At 36.3% G+C, this 17,494-nt stretch overlaps 1 protein-coding gene across 4 annotated transcripts in view; it reads right to left on the bottom strand.

Annotated features, from left to right (window-relative positions):
* The window catches only part of LAMA2 (laminin subunit alpha 2), a 379,619-nt gene that overhangs the window by 73,735 nt on the left and 288,390 nt on the right, over window positions 1-17,494 (bottom strand). For all 4 annotated transcript variants that reach the window (XM_083831898.1, XM_083831897.1, XM_083831896.1 and 1 more), the window contains exons 35-39: window positions 14,179-14,290; window positions 10,375-10,537; window positions 5,971-6,181; window positions 4,271-4,387; window positions 2,975-3,138 (exon numbers count right to left, since the gene is read on the bottom strand). In XM_083831898.1, the coding sequence (XP_083688024.1) occupies window positions 2,975-3,138; window positions 4,271-4,387; window positions 5,971-6,181; window positions 10,375-10,537; window positions 14,179-14,290 (767 nt within the window). The remainder of the gene's footprint in view (window positions 1-2,974; window positions 3,139-4,270; window positions 4,388-5,970; window positions 6,182-10,374; window positions 10,538-14,178; window positions 14,291-17,494) is intronic.

Raw genomic sequence — 17,494 nt, 5'->3', positions numbered from 1 at the left:
TTAGACTGAGTATCTAGAGTACTGTGACTACACTATATGTGAAGCCAATAATTTTGCAAGTATCAGACACTTTATCAGAGATAATTCCGTGCCTTTTCCTCAAAATTACAGATGCTGGCAAGAAAAAATGTGTTAAGCATCTGCTCACAAGTCTTTGGGATATTAAAGTCTCAGGTATCTTTAAAAGGTGTAAGCAACAACAAGAGACCAAACTGTCAACCTTAAAACAACAACAATAACAAAACACAAAATCCTCAGCTTTTCATTCATGCAGTGCTTCTGAGAAAATAAAACTCTGAAACTATACTGAGGACAGGTCCAGGATGCAGATTATCCATGATCTATTTGTGTTAGTGTTGCAAATTACACTTTCTGTTTATTACTTGCTTTTTTAAATGCAGAAAAACAACAACAACAAAATCCCCTCCCCCTCCCAAATCAAAACAACCTTTTCCAGGGGTCTTTCCAGGAAATAATATTCATGACAAGTTATAAAGTGTCATTCTTCTATGGGGAGGGCTGTGGTCATATAAACAAAGGGCACTGCAGTTCCAACTCATATGAAGAAATGTGAAAGTTGTGAATGGAAACCAAAGTTTCTGAACTTAGGTTTAAATATTTTTGCCTATGACACCTATTCGTTTTGGGGCAGTGTTGTGAAACTACTAGATGGATTACAGTCTGTTAGCATGGAGGATTTCTGACAGCACACAAATTAGCACCATGACAAGTGTCTCCTACCAAAATGATCACCTTAAAAATAAAAACATACTGCTTGTTTTTAACCAATATTTATGAAAACACATAATGGGCCCTGTAAGAGAAAGTTCAATTCATTTTTTTTCACATCAACACTAGCAATAAACATATGGTAAGTCAAGCTGTGTAAATCAAGGGTATATCTGAGGGCACTACAGTATATAAGCATCATAAGATATATGAAACAGCTTACAAGAGAAACACAGACACATTTTTTCCTTTTTTTTTTTTTTTTTTAAAAGGAATACACGGACTTAGCCAAGAAGGAAAGAAACTGAACATGACTCTCAAAGCCCAAACTTCTCTTGTGCAAGTATCATATGGAGATTTTAGTAGCCCAGTATCATATTGGAGCTATGTAATGACTATGTCAACCTTAATGTCATTTTCACATGGTCCTCTGTAGAGCAGAACCAGGTATTGCCTGATGCATGATTATGGCTCAGGATAGAATCTGAATGACATAATGCATCTGAAGAACCTTCTGTTCAATTGACCATTATTTGCTCAAATTCATCCATTTCTGAGCATTTAATTCTTTGACTATGAAGGACAAATTTGTGCAACAGGGTACCACCAAGGAGACTACTCTTCTTCAGCAATTTATACTTTTCAAAAAAAAAATGGTGTGTTTTGTTCTTTTAGTATTCACACAGTTGCACCCATAGGGATCTGTCTTTCTCTAGTACTTTGCCTACCACATCAGTTCATATGACACTTTTCAAATAGTAACAGATCAACTACCACACCCTAAATAACAATGCACCCAAATTTTCCAGTAATACATTGTGTGTTGGTGGGGGTCAGTTCCTTCCTTCATGCTAGTTCCTGCAACTGTACAGTTTTAAAGGCTGGCAATTTAACCTATGTAATGATAACCAAAACCAACATGCATCTCTGCTATTGTATATTTTGTGCTTTCAAAAACACTTGTAGGAATGACATCTATATAGAACAATAGATGGTAGTGTACTAGGCTTGCATGGCAAGGTTCTGGTAGTGGAAGTGCTGCAGGGGTGGCCTCTGTGAGCAGAGCCCAGCAGCTGCCCCATGTCAGATCAAAGCCAGCTCCAGATGGCTCCAAAAGGGACCCACTGCTGGCCAGAGCCGAGCAAGGGAGTGATGCTGGTTGGGCCTCTGGGAGAACAGATTTAAGGAAGGCAAAAAAAAACTGCTGCACAACAGCAGCTGGGAGAGAGGAGTGAGAAAATGTAGGAGAAACAGCCCTGCAGCCCCCCAGGTCGGTGCAGCAGGAGGGCAGGAGGTGCTCCAGGCAGAGAGCAGCAGTTCCCCTTCAGCCTGTGGAGAGGCCCCTGGTGGAGCAGGCTGTCCCCCTGCAGCCCATGGGTCCCACAGTAGAGCAGTTCTCTACGCTGCAGCCAGTGGAGAAGCCCACGCAGGAGCAGGTGATCTGGCGGGAGCTGCCACTCATAGGGGACGAGCAGTTCTTGAGGAACCAGACTGTGGGAAGCCCCATAATATCAGTTCAGGAAGGACTACATTCTGTGGGAGTGACCCCATCCAGGAGCAGGGGAAGAAACTGACTGTGAAGGAGTTGCAGAGACAAAACATTATGGACAGACTGCAACTCCCATTCCCCATTTCCCTGCACCACTCAGTGGGGAGGAGGTAGAAAAGGGCGGATAGGTGAAAGGTGTTTTTATTTTGCTTTTTCTTCTCATTGATCTACGTCCGTTATCAACAGATTACATTAATCTCCCTACACTGAGTTTTGCCTGTGATGGTAATTGGTGAGTGATTTCCCTGTCCTTATCTCAACCCTTGAGTCTGTTTTCATCGCTTTTTCTCCTGCTGTTCCTTTGAGGAGGGGAGGTGAGAGAGTGGTGTAGCAGAGCTTAGCTAGCCATCAGTGTGAAACTACCACAGCTGGCATTACACTGTCCCTTCCACTCTGAGCTTGACCAAACAGATGATAATGTCAAACAAAGGAAAATCTTCCCCTACCTGTTGGTTTTGGGGGATTTATCGCAAGCTACTGTCTCATTTTGACATATCTAAACCCCAGACTTTTATCAGACATAAATTCGGCTTTTCTCACTGAACTGTATACTTGCATACTCATATAGAACATTGTATATTTGTATATCCTCAATGACAGACGTCAAAGTCTGAAAAGAATGCCCTTCAGTTTCTGTCAAGTAGCTTTACAAACCTGCTTCGTGTTTTTATCATTACCAATGAATGGCTGTCTTACCCATCCAGTACTGCAGATGATTCATTCAGCTGGGCTGCATGGTTCTCAGCTTGCAACACCTTTTCTGGAAGCATTTTGTCATGAATTTCTTGTGATAAGTCATCTATTTTATCCTTAAGCTGATCGGACATTGATTGTATCTTATCTGCAACACCTTCTACATACTGACATAAAATGACATAAGAAAGACCTTTAAGCATCTTAATGCAAGCACTCTGTAACCCTTTACATATTTTCCTTGTGAGATATTATCTCATAACTTACCCATGCATTAACACTTCAGGGAACTAATATGGAAAGAATACAAGAATGGTTGGACTGGAGAGCAGAGGGAGATAAAACAATATACCGCAGCCACTTGCCTCTCCTGAGTTGTTATTTCACAATTAAGAAACTGCACAGTTTAAATACTTAATAACTCTAATTTGGATTTGTTTCCTAAATGTAGATGCGTACATAGTTATAACAATTTGTGGTCATACCCCCAGTAATAACTAACCAAGGACAGAAGTTCAAGTTTCATGAACCTTTGAGTGACCCATATATACTTTTGAATATTAAAATACCTGAGTAAGAACTATATTTCTGGGAGACCTTCCATTCCTGTCCCAATAAGTTGTCTCAGAATGTTTCCCTTTGCATTTCTCCACATGGCTTTTTTTCCATTCATTGTATCAATTTGCAGTGCAAGATAGAAATATTTCCAGAACCAATCATATTTCTTTTTTTTTTTCTTTTTTTTTTTTTTTTTTCAGCCTTAGTGGCAAACTCCATTGATAAAACTCTTAAGGCAGAATTTTCAAAAATTTTATGTAAAATGAGAACGCAATCCTCTCATCTCCCTGATCTTCCTAGACTTAAAATTGTTGCCACAGGCAACAAATTATTTCTGAAATTTCCTTCTGATATGCACACACAGTTTTTGTGCAGATAAATCTACATCTAGATCACAGAGTCACCATGAGACTATGAACAGGTTTGCTGCATCTGCAATTCTAATGACAAAGTCAGTACCAAAATCACAATACCATATATAAAAGGAGGTAGAGTCCATGAAAAATGATGAGCTAACTCTTTGTGCAATCCAATGAATCATTTAAATCTCAAACTTAATCATTTTTATATACTAGCTTAGCTTTTCTGTCATACAGCAATAGGAAAATTATTTCTTCCAATTCAAATATTCTAACATTGATTAATAAAAAGAAAAATCAGGTGTTACTTTAATTAGCTATTTTGTTTCCATAATGATGCTTTATTGTACTAATTCTCATATAAGGATGATAAAACACTCACCTCTACAGCTAAGCTGATTTCATTTGTAAGGTTGTTGGCTTCATTAAGGACGTCATTCCCTTCCTGCAGACTCTTTTCAACATCTTGCCTGCCATCTTCTACAGCTTGCTTCTTTTTCTACAGGATGTGTTCACAAAAATAAAAATATGAGTTGTTTAATAGAAAGGTGATGCCAGTTCAAATACTGACATCCCAATACAGACTGCATTTTTTCACCATGCCACAAAGGTCAGACTTCTCAGAACGTTCTGAGGAAAGACAGTTACAGCAATAGAACATATTTAAAATAAGATATCTTTCTTTCTCCTCCTGTCCCCAGCTTTGTATCTCTCCTCTCACATGGTAGGTTTTCAGAGGCAATTGACTGTAGTATTATGGCAAAATGAATCAGAAAGAAGTTAGAAATCCTAATCCTTACCCAGATGGGCAAGTTTCTCATTTTGACAATTACCTACGCTGGCCATGAAGGCAAAACTTATTAAAATATTCTGCAGCTTTGAAATCCACATCCACTGGCATTTCACTAATTAATGAATGTAAAAGAAAAGACAATGGTTCAGAACAACCTAAGGATTCTTGATTTTCCATCTGGTAAAAATACTGCGTATTGTGTAAAAAGAATGGATGTCAAATAAGTAACCAGTGATTTCCTGTACGAGATTCATTTAGCATTACAGATTAGTCTGATAGGAGACCATGGCATTCTAGTCATGGTGCTGTGATGGCCTCTTGGTCAAAACAGGGGTTAAAATAAAGCAAAAAACCTGCTCAAAATCAAAACCTGTTCAAGTGGGCAAGACCACTGGAGAGGATGCCTTCAGGCACTTTCATACTGTGATGGAAAAAATATTTAAAAAACTGAGATAGCAGGTAATTTCTCCAACATTTCTCCATCCACCTTTGGGAAGGAAATGCAGAGAACAGAGATCACCTAACTTCCTTACAGCACTGTATTCCCTTAATTCAGTCAAGCCCACAAATCTCTGCTAAGACTGAGGTCTTGGAACTCTAACCTCATCATCGTACATGAGGTGAAAACTCATCAAGATATAAACAGGGTAGAAACATTTATCTTCATTAAGTTGTCTCTACTCTTTATATCTTGGTTAAATGCTTGTTAATGTACAGTATAATGTGCTCTTCGAGTCTATGCACTTTAAATTAAATCAAAAGCAGACCCCTCTGCTATGAGGGAGATCATTAATAACAACTACTAACTACAGAGGATAGAGTTTGATTTATTACTCTGTAATATCCACATATCCCCTTCGGTCTTCTTCCCAGGGGTTGGAGAGAGAGATCAAAGTGCAAGCTTTCCAGGAGCAAATACATGACAAAGATTTTAACTGAACTTTATTTAAATCTTGAGCACAGGATTTGAATTTTGCATAACTACTTATACCAGGATGAATTTAACCTCCCCCAGAATAACGAATCCAATGGCACCCTCCACTTAATGTTTAAAAGCAGTCAGTAGTACTTTGGTAAAGAAAGCTGTGAAGTAATTCTCCTTTTAAAAGCCAATGCATGTTCTCATTCTGAGGAAAACATTTGCTTTTAATTATCTCAGATTTAGTTCTATTTGAATAATATTTTTCTTTTGCTTTTATTTTTTGTTTCAAGATTTAATAGTTACAAAGTGTTCGTGCAAAGTTTCAAACTTTTTAAGTTAATCAAGGATACAACTTGTCAGCACTCACCTCTACCATGGTCATGTTTTTTTGGTTGACTGCAGATAAATGATTAGCCTCTCTAATTTTACTCATAGCTTCTCTTAGCAGATCTCGTGCATCATCAACTTTGGTGTGGTAGTTTGCTAGCTTGTCCTGGACTTCATTTTTGAGATCTTCGTTTTTCTCACTGGGTTCTCCAAATAATTTCTTCACTTTATTCAAAAGATCTTCTGCATTCCTGCAGTATATCACCACCCATGAAGGTAATTGAGATCATATTCTCTACACCCATGAGAATATTCTTAATATAATGCAAATGAAATGGACTTTAAATTAAATAGCAAAGTAACTTTCAAGAGAACAAATGCTTAATAAAATAGAACAATGATTACACTTAGGTTTTTTCTTAAAGAGCTTTTAAAATCCCACTTAGTTTTTTTTTTTTTTTTTTTTTTGGTAAGCTGACATTCTTGACATTTGATAGTAAAGCAAGTTTTTCTGAAACATTTCAACTTGTCAAAAAGATTTTTCATACACATTAATACAGCATGTGACACAAAGTGTTGTAGCACCTTGAACAGAGGGGAGAGAAGATAGATATGCCTGATTTCAAGCTGTCTTGGAGCAGACAAACTGCTCTGTGGTCAAAAACCATAAATACTTTCCTATGACATGAACAACGCCCAGGATCCTTGGATTTATGACTTTCTGTAGCCAAAATATTTTGCTCACCTAAAATAAATTCTCGGATATTTTTAGTAGACTTTGGCAGCATAGAAATAGAAAGTTCACAAGTGCTTGTTTTTGGCAAGGGAAACAAGATTTCTTAATCACAGAGAGTTGCTGCACCCAGTTTTAAAGGACAGGAGTACTGGAGTCTCCATGCCGTGACACTTCTCTGCTTCATGGTATCATGTCATTGAATCAATTTCGCATAAAGCAACACCACTGCTAATGCAATGATATGACAGAGAGCAAAAAAAAAAAAAAAAAAAGGTACTTTTTTTGTGCCTTTTTTTTAAAGGCACTTAAATATACTTAAATCCTAAGTATATAGGAATTTGTAGGATAGCTAATACCTATATAAGAAATCTATCACACTTCTATTTATTACAGATTAAGATAAGCAACATCCTATAAATAAACACACAAATAAATACATACACACACACACAAACACCACCACAAACAGAAAAAAATAAAAGGCGGAAAAGATATCCTGCCACTGGACCTAATTTAGATGAAGGACCTTAACTGGAGCCAAGGAAAGCCAAATTATTACCTTAGGTCTGCGATTTTATGAGATGGATTTTTTTTTTTCTCCATCTGCCCTGCCTTTGGATTTGATGAAAAAAATTAATCACACTGTGAATTTGAAACATCTAAGAAGAAAACATTTAATCAAAAATTAAATCCCAATATTGACACCCTGTCACAAGAGAGATGTAGAAAGGAATTCAGTTTTTTTTCTATACCTTCTCCATTATTCTTTCTATCGGTAGCTACTATATTAAACACCTAACAAATTCTGACACCCTTATGACTGCAGTACTGGAGAAACAATACGAGACAGATGGATTTTCTTTTTATGACCTTGCCTCATAGCACAGACCAAGCTGTTTATCTAACCATTAACCAATGAGTTGTTTTGAGTTAGATAAATTAACACTTCCATATTGACCTGATGTGCATTTTTCCCTCTGCTCTTTTTAAGTTCAAAGCAATGAATCTGCTCCATGCATTTCCTTGTTTTGTGTACTAGAATTTCTGTTTGATGGGACTGTACCAATTTCCTGAAATACTCTTTTTTACATTCAATCTATGCTACTTTCACTTGATGCCTTCCTAGAAAAAGAACCAAACTTTGAAGTGTTAGAAGAAATAATCACAAGTCCAGCCTAACATCTAGAATGCTGTACAGTCTGGATCCTTTAAATAATCAGTACAAGGGAACACAAGAAATATTAGAAACCAAAAAAAAAAAAGTATATATAAGAGAGACTAAATGTGTTAGAATTGTTCTATCCAGAGAAGAAATGGCCTATGATAGAGGACTATAAAATCATGAGTAGCATGGATAATGCAGTCAACTGTCCAATGGCTCACCAGACACAAAATTGAAAATAGCTGGAAAAAAGGTCAAAATACAGGAGGCAGCTCTTAAAAGCAGTATGTGGTTGAGTTATGCAACTCATTGTTACAGGAAACTGTGGATAATAGAAGTTTACAGTAGCTCAAAAGCCATCAGACAAATTCAGGGAAGATGAAATCACACACACCAAAAAAAACACTATATAGCACATTAAATACAATTGTAGAATCCCTCCATAGCAACTCAGTTTTGTCTGAGAAGATGTGTAGGAATATTATAAGCTATTGAAATATTTATTTCAGAAATATGAAAAATAAGGGGGTTAGGACAGAAACTGGTGTATTTTTAACATGCTCTCTTTACAGAGAAATTATTTACTAATATGGATTTACTAATTACTTATTCATAAGGCAATCAGCTTACAGACTTGATTTGGAAAGCTTGAAAGAAAACAAATGAGGGAAAAAGCTGGAGACAGAAGAGGAGTTTTGCCATCTCTGAAAGCAAGAACCCTTTACTTCGTTTCCTTATTTAACGTGGACCAAATCCTGAAAATTAGCAGAATATAATCACTGCCAACTTACATCTCAACAAAGAGTAAAGATGATTAACTACTTCAAAGTAATCAAGAGACTTGTAGAAATAAATAAATAAAAAAAATAATTAGTTGAGTCTGCAAACAGTACATGTGAATGTCGACACACAGGCATGCGTGTACACACCTGCACACACGTTTTTAAGAATGATTACATTTCTTTATAATTTTTTTCCTTAAAGAACACATCCTATCTTACTACATCATTTAAGCAGTATTAAGTCATTTTTCTTTATGAGGCAGTACTTTTTAAAAGAGTTTCAGAAAACATTATCTAGTGATCTTTCCTACTTGCCCTGAAAGTTCACTATCAAAATTCCTTGGATCTCAACAACTGCCTATAAAGAGGTAATCCTATCCCTATGATACTGCCATGCAACTTTAAGTCAGTAAGTGTATTCATGTATTTCTTAGTATAAAATGTATTCCTTTATCAGGAAATGAAAATACTCACTTTGTGTACTTCAGGAAGAATGGTTAGAGGGAGAGAATGTCTCTCTCTCAAAAAACCTCACTGCATTTCCTTCTCTAGCTATTGGACTGATTTTAAGCTAGCCTGACAGTTTCATGTTGGTTGTAGCATTCTAGGACTAAAACTGCCTTACTTGAAAGGGTTCCCCCCCATCCTGCCTTAAAATTGCAGGCATCACTTTCAAAGTTTTGGCTAAATTTTTCTCAGCCCTACTTGTTCCTAATTTATTTCTGTAGAGAAGGAATATAAGAGGCTCAGTGGAAGCAGAAGTAAAAGCGATAAAACATTGGTGAAGAACACATTTTTAGTTTATCCTTTCTCAAGAGAACAGAAAGTGGAACTATCAGAAGTGTGGCAGAAATACTGTACTGGTAGGATTTTCAGAAAAAGATCCATTTTACAAAGTGTAAGATTGGCAGTGAAAATCTGATTTTATACAGATTGGAATACTTAACTAAAATTATATTCTATTTATGACTCCCCTACAACATATATGTACCTGATAATTAACGTTTTCAGTCCTGGACATTTTTATCCCGGTTTTCTGAGACACTCTTCACAACTTCAGTGGACCACATTCATTTGGATGGCCTGCTAAGCAATGCCTAGCTCTACGAATATGCCTGGTCTAACTGATGCAGAACAGACTACCAGAATTTTAACTTCAAGCCAAGTATTTTTCTAGATTAGATAAGTTTTCAGCATTTTGCAGAGTGCTTTATAAAGAGCTGGCAATAATTATATAAACATATATATGTTTTATATTTAAAGATACCTGAATAACCAAATGCTGGGCTTCTGAACCTTGTCAGGAAGCTGGAATATCCCACTCTATACTATTCTGTGTATGGTACAATACATCCTTTTGAATGTCTGTGGTACTGGACAAACTTTGCAAACAGACTATATTTTTATTAGAACAATTATTATTATTTTTTTCCAGAAAAAATAACAAGCTTCCAGACAAGTGTCTTGGTACTAAAATCCTTTACCAGGTCTGAAGTAGAAGCTAAATACAAACTGAGAAAAATTGCTTAGAATTTGATTAGAAACATTACTGGTACCTGTGGAGCAGAGAAGTAATTTCCTAGGGACTGGTTTCCATGCATGTAAGCATTTCCAAAAATGCTAATGCTAAACTAATAGATGTGAAATATTAGACTGTTTTTCTTCACATATCTGTAAGACCCAGCTTGAAAACCTGGCTGGAATGGATGACAATTGTAAGAGTCAGATATTATCACCAGGAGGCTGAAGACTCTCTCTACTCACTTTAACTCATCTTGAGCTATTCTTTCTTGCAAATGTAGGTTTCTGCTTCTCAGTTCTGTGACCATTCTTTCGGCCTCGCTCTGCAGTTCTGGGAGACTCTTCTCCAAGGTCTTGTCTGGGGTTCTGAGTGTCTCATTCAGTCTTATAGCATCTTCACTTACAGCTGCAGGGGGGCAAAAAATATATATGTAGTGGGTTAGGAAGCAGAAAGAATAGAGAACCTTTAAGTATCTGCATGTCAACTCTATCAGCAAGTCAAATGCAATTTGCACTGGTTATTCCTGCTGTGAAATAGAAAGGATGGTTAATCCTATGATCAGTAACAAATGAAAAAATGTTGTATGTCTCATCAAAACCTTTACTGTAGCTCACTCTTAAGCACAATGATTACAGTGAAGAAGTCTTTATATCCAGTATAAAATATATTGCTCCCCCTTTCCTTCCCCTGAAAAAAAAGAATTTGCACTGAACCTTTGAAACAGCAGAAAATAATAGGGATATTGCTCACAGAAATAAAGAGAAAGCAGTACAAGCAATGAAAATTAGATTTAAAATTACTTTTGAAGTACTTCAAAATATTTCATTTGTAGCATTCAGATTTAGCAATCCCAGGAAGAATAAATGATTGGGAAATTTGGTAAAGAGAGGGAGAGAAGAGAAATGAAAGACACTCACAGATAGAGAGCTCGTGTTTAGAAGCAGATTCACAGAAATGAACAAAAAGAGTCTGAGGGCTGGAATACATGAGGATACAATGTAACGTATGTGTTTGGAATACCTAAATTATTCGTAACTGATAAAACTGTACACATGGTATCATATTCAAGGACCAACTAAAATCTTTCTACCATAGCAAATTATAAGATATTAGAATATAGACTTTCAGAAGCAAGTAGTGATTTATGATAATCAGTTACATTTGCAATTTTAGAAAGTACTGCTGCCTTTCCATAGGCAATGGGCTTCCCAGTAACTAATTTCTCTGAAATAACAGTTCCTGGTTGCATGTGTACTTCTGAATATCTTAAGTCCTTAATTGAAGAAATCATAAACTGTCTTCCGAAAAACAAATAAATGACTATTTCATCCACACATTGTGTAGGTTTAGAGAAAACGATGAAGAAGAAAACTTTAATTAAATGTTTTCAGTTTGCTGGTGAGAACTGGGACTTGAATCTTTAAGAGTGGTTATGTATGGGGTAGTAAGGACTGAAACAAGACTATAGTTCAGTTAAAAGGATCATGGCTTGCTTGTAATGCATTATGATACATATCATTACTGAGTTACCTCTGACCAGGAATAGACATATATTCACTTTTTAAAATCTGGAATAGATAAATAGTAATTTAGCTTCCCTGAATATTTACCTCAAAAGAGAAAATTGACATGTTATTTCAGCTTTTATTAGTTTCAGGAAAAATTATACAGAGCTTTATCCTTCCCCTCCATCCTCCTCATCTCATAACCAAGTTTTAAAATAATTTTAAAATGATCTAGAAATGGCTCCAAAATAAAGCAAAAGTTTATCCTCAGTTTTTGAAGAATGATGATCTTGAACAGGAAGAATACTGAGGATGGCAGTAAAGATACAGAAATTATCACTACCAGAGGAAGAACGTTTAAAACAACTCAGGCTGGAATGGCCTGAGAACTGCCATTCTAGAAACATGAAAGATCTGGTGCGTGACATTGCAAATTCAGTAATGGTATGCTCGACCAAGGCCAACAAGTGTAGTGCCTGTTTTGAAGAAAGGGCAACTCCACAAATGCCTGAGAACTTGTTTTGGAAGCAATTGGAAAGAGGACGTGGAATAAATTAATGTTGACTTTGCTTCTCCCTCCACCAAAAGGTAGCACATGTCAGAATAGATGGTTTAATAGCAAATCCAGTTGAATATTTTCAGTAATGATCCTCTCCCCCCCCACCCCCCAACCAAAAAAAAAAAAAGAAGGAAGAAAGTAAAAAAGTAAATAAATAACAACAGAAATTTCAGCTGTAAACTAAGGCTCTGCCAGCTGGATAGAAGGTATGAATGAGAAAAACACTGTTATGAGTCTCTAATGGCACCCAGCTGTCATAAAAAAGGAAACACTATCCTGGAGTGTTAGTTGAAATAGGCAGGTCTCACTGCCATTAAAGTGAAAAACACTGTAGGAACCTCATTTCAATGCTGGTTACCCGTGCTAAGGAAAGATGAACCTAATTTTGAACTGAGATATTCTGTGAAGGTGAGCAGGAAATGTGGGAGAACTGCTGTATGAGAAAAGACTTAAGACTCTTTGAAAACAAGGATAAAAAAATAGACCAGGAGAATACAATTCCTGTCGATGAATATAGTTGCGGGTGGAGGAAGGAGGAGAAGCACTAGGAAGAGAAAAAACTATTTGCACCAAAGAATAAGGCAGAAGAACACATGATGATAAACTAAACATGAGTATTTTTAGACAGAAGGTTTTTAGAAGGTTTGTAGTTATCAAAAGAGTTCTGAAACTGTCTTCTGTTCAGAGGGTGAACATGTGGGAACTACTTGAAGATGCATATTAGAAAGTTTATGATAGCCAGGGAGTGGATGCAGCAACACAGGAGGTATCTTTCAGTCCTTATGCTCAAATCCTATATCAAATCCTATATTTAATCTATCCTTAAAATATTGACTTGGCCACTAGGCAAACACATTGATTTTAAAGTCTTTGTCTGCTTCTAAGTGCATACATTTGTTTCACCCCTCAACATCTTCTAATTCTATACTTCCTATTGCTAAACCTGCTTCAGGAAACTTTTGTATGGGTTATAAACACTGGACAAAAACTCTGTGCAGCAAAAAAACAAGTTTAGCCCTTGTCATCCTGAATTCATCATCGACTTCTCAAATTCAGCTCTGTACTGAAATATGAAGAACCTGGTATTTTTTTTAAAAACCTTGTTGAAAAGTTGCTTACCTTTTCATGTCACTTTTCTGACATTTCTTTCATGTCAAAGTTGTACATTATAGGAATACCTTAAACTGCTGGTTGATTCAATTACAGGGCATGTACTGGGATGTGTTACATGAGAGGCAATATAAAATGTATTTTATAGTACTTAGAATTGGAAGCTTCCCCTTTCAACCAAATGGATATTTAGAAGCATATCTCTACTGAAGTTAGTACTGTATTGGGAGTTTTGGAGAAAGAACAGATCAGTATTTTTCAAAAAAAAAAAAAAAAAAAGACTGATTGCCAATCATTTTCATATTTTTCCACCATTATCTAATTTAATAGGTCATCCAGTATTTAGGTTCTACTTCTGAAAGCCATGTACAATACTTTTGCTCATAAGTCTTTACTGTTTTTTGTAAGTGCAGAGAATCACCTTGTGGAAGAGAGTTGGCTCTATGCCACTACTTAGGTGGGGATAGGAGTAACTTACAATTTCCAGGCAGCAGATGTTCATTAATGGCAGATAGTAATGTGTCTTTGAAGTCATTTTGAGGAATTAAGATGAAGTCTTACTGTACCAAGTGCTAAAATCACATCAAGCTTTTTACCTTTGTTTTTAACTTTGAAAATAAACAAAAGTTAAGCCCTGTTATTCACTTTATTCTAATATTTTTTCCCCAAATAACTGACAAAATCCTGAAGGAACATACTCAATATTCTACTTGCCTATGTTTGTAAGAAACTGTTGTTTCTTAATGCACCATTTCAATCACATGACATTTCTCAGTGGACAAACTCTCTTCCTCACTGTGTTTCAGGCCCTCTTCCCCACCATCATTCAGTTTTCCTGAGAAACAATTGGCACGTTTTTCTTTTTCCAGTACCTTCAGCAGCTTGGAGAATGCCTTTCACGAACTGTCCAAGAGATTTTGCTCTGTCATTAGTCCTCTCAGCATCCTGCCTCGTTTGCTCACCATCTGCTGTTACCTTGGTAGCCTAGTGAACCAAATTCAGGAAAAGTATAATTAATAAACAGGAAAAGGCTGCCCTATGCAATATATAGAGCTCTATGCACTGGCTGAATTTATGCTCAAAACTTTCCTCAGGCAAAAGACAATCAATGAATTATTGATCAGATGCATGAGAAATGACACGTTCTGTTAAAATACACAATTAAATTTTATTACCTTTTCCTTCTAAAGGAAATTGGAAGGCTTTATTTTAGGTTCTTAGAAACTCTAGTTGTATGCAACAGCACACAAAGAGAGACAGGATGAAATTCACTGAATTTGCTTTAAGAAACATTGTTCAGAACCTTTTAATAGACACTTCAGCGGATACTCTCTGTAATTTCACAATTGTGCATTTTACGATTGACAAAGTGCAGCAGATATCATGACCTCCTTGCTTCTTCTCCTGAGGTGCTCTCAAAGAGACAACCCATGCCAACAAGCATGAACAATTTAAAATCTATACATTAATGAAACCAAGAAAGAGAGGGGGAAAAAAAGTGAAATAAATTTGTTCAGCTTTAACGCTTGAAGTGGTTTGTTTATAACATATTGGGGTGCTCAGTAAAATTTTAGCTTTGTGTAACTAAAGGCTTTATAATTTTATTGAATCACAGAAGCAGCATGAAGCAAGATGAAGACAGACATCTGCTGCATAATGGAAAACATGTTGAGGAGAGGAATCATCTTAATACTTTCTACTTTAGCTCTCAAGATTCCTATTTACCAAATCATTTTTTATTATGCAGAAGCCACTTTAAGCAACGCAGCTTGTCAAGCTGTATCATAAAGAAAAAAAAAAAGTAAAACAAACAAACAAAAAATACAACAAAACAAACCACCAGCATGAGCAACAACAATCCACCAGGGTTCTGACTGTCCAGATTGCATTCCAAAGAAATACCTATAAGCAGAGCATTATGATCTTTGCAGTCTCTGGGAAATGGCTAGGAGGTCAATAATTCAAAATGAGCTTCTCTCACTTGAGTTGTACAGACCATTTTCTGTTACCAGAAATCTATTTCATTAATAGTCAAAGAGAGATAGTATCACATTTAACACATTGCCTGATTAGCTTCTACATGGAAGCCCTCAAGATACATCAGGACAGCTGGGTTCCTGAAACGAAATCCCTGGCATTATCATACCACTTACAATTTTGGTCTACTTCAGAGTGGTTACCATGCGAATAATTTATATGAAAATGCTTGAGGTAAATAGAATGACAGAGGAAGAACTAGCAACCTATATTAGCCTGGGGGGAGATGGTTGTATTTTTATCCATGTATCAGTTGAAAAACAAGGCTTTTCATATTTATACAGCTTTAATCATGTTATTGGTTACTTCTGCTAAGATTTACAAAACTCCTTTACCTGTCTGGATACAGAGCTGAAATATTGTCATACTTAGTTGTAAAAGGCAATTGGGATAGGAAAAAGGCAAAAATACGGAATGGTCTTGATGGACCACTGCTCTAATCCAGTTTGGCATCTCTGATGTCATTTCATTCTTCATGTAATTGAGAACTACCTTATTATTTATTGTCCTATCCTCCACAATGAGACTTTTATTCTTTGTCTTATATTTTCTTAGAATTTTCCCATTCACTTTTATTATATTCTACAATATTTCTAAGTCCTTTACTACAAATGGTGTTCTATAACTTACATAGACTTTTCTCATTTTTGATTACTTCTTCCACATTCATATTAATTCCAATTGGCCACTTTAAGCTTTCAATATTTATGACTGAATGGCAGGCACTAAATTTTCATACACATTAATCCGCCATCAAACCGTTTCCATTTTCTCTCTGTGACAGTTCTCTTTAGTACTTAAATCCCATCCAATCCTACTGTCTGCTTTCTGTATTTTGCCATAATTTGCTTTGCAGAAAAATAACCTTTCACTTCATTTTCTGGTCTAGCATTAACTCCATAAACCAAATTAAATGGCAAGTATCTTTCACATTGTACCTAGCCATTCTATGGGTAGTTAAATGTTTCCATTTGTTAATAAAGTCCTACTCATTTGCTACATATTCAGTTTACTACAGTTCATTATTTTCATAAAGTCAGACTTCAGCTACTGCTAACAGTTTCAGTTTAAAGAGGCACAACAATCTTTTTCTGGGGGAGGAATAAAAGTCAGGCAGACAGTCCAGAGCAAGGGTTTGGAATGAATTTTTGAGAAGTATGGACACGAGTGAGACCTGTTGGCATAAAGGAGATCTCCAGCATGGAAATCTGGTAAAACAACTAGTTGAAACCACAGAGCTGCAGACCACAGAAGGAGGGCAAACTCAGACCTCACTGTATAGATAGTAGGTCTTGGATCACCTTCCAAATGCTTCGAACTATTGCCAGCTACTTCCACAAATTTATGAGCTCAAGAAATTCAATGGTATGGGAGAAATGAAGAAGTTTACATAGTCAAAAGAAGTATTTCAATTAAAAGGAAGTGATTCTGATCCCTGACTTTCCTGAAGTCTCTGAATGTACCCCATTAGAAGGGAGAAGGTGTATTTGACTAAAGTAGTGAACTGATAGGATGTGAGCAGTCTGAAATCTACCTCAGGTGGTAGATGTAGAAATGAATATGCAAGTATGTAAGAATGTAATCAGTGCAAGAGCAAGAGAAGAGGATCTTCTTGTAGAGAATGTGTAGTACAATTTGGCAGTGAATGAAACAAAGAATACAATGGGGAAAAATAAAAGAAAAAGGAGAGCCGCACCAATGGAAGAGATGACTGGTTGAAAAGTTTTGTAGTAAGAAAATGCTGTTGTCTTCTACATTCTGTCTTAAAATGTGTAGAAATTTTTCTTCATGGAAAAAAGTGTCTTCACTAATCTTCATCAACCTTTATCCTTATCACTACTGGTTTCACTTGGAAAAGTCTAGTGAGCCTGCAAATTAGATTTGTGCAGAAAGTTTGCTAGTTATAGTCATACCATGTGCAGGAACTACTAGCTGTTATGTGGTATTCAGCTGAATCTTCATATAAAAATGAGACTTCAATGTGCTACATCAGGAACCACTCTTCTTTCTGGTACATTGATCCTATTTACAAATATAGAAAGAGAAGGGTAGGACTTAGCACCATTTGATAGTCCTCAAAATAAAAACCAATGTCCAATCCAATTAACTATTCTCCATAAGAAAAAATGGAAATCATAAGCCAACTTACTC

The sequence above is a fragment of the Anser anser genome (assembly GCF_964211835.1).
Source record: "Anser anser genome assembly, chromosome: 3".
Lineage (NCBI taxonomy): Eukaryota > Metazoa > Chordata > Aves > Anseriformes > Anatidae > Anser > Anser anser.
The sequence above is the reverse complement of the archived record's forward strand: the minus strand, read 5'-3'. Positions and strand labels throughout refer to the sequence as shown.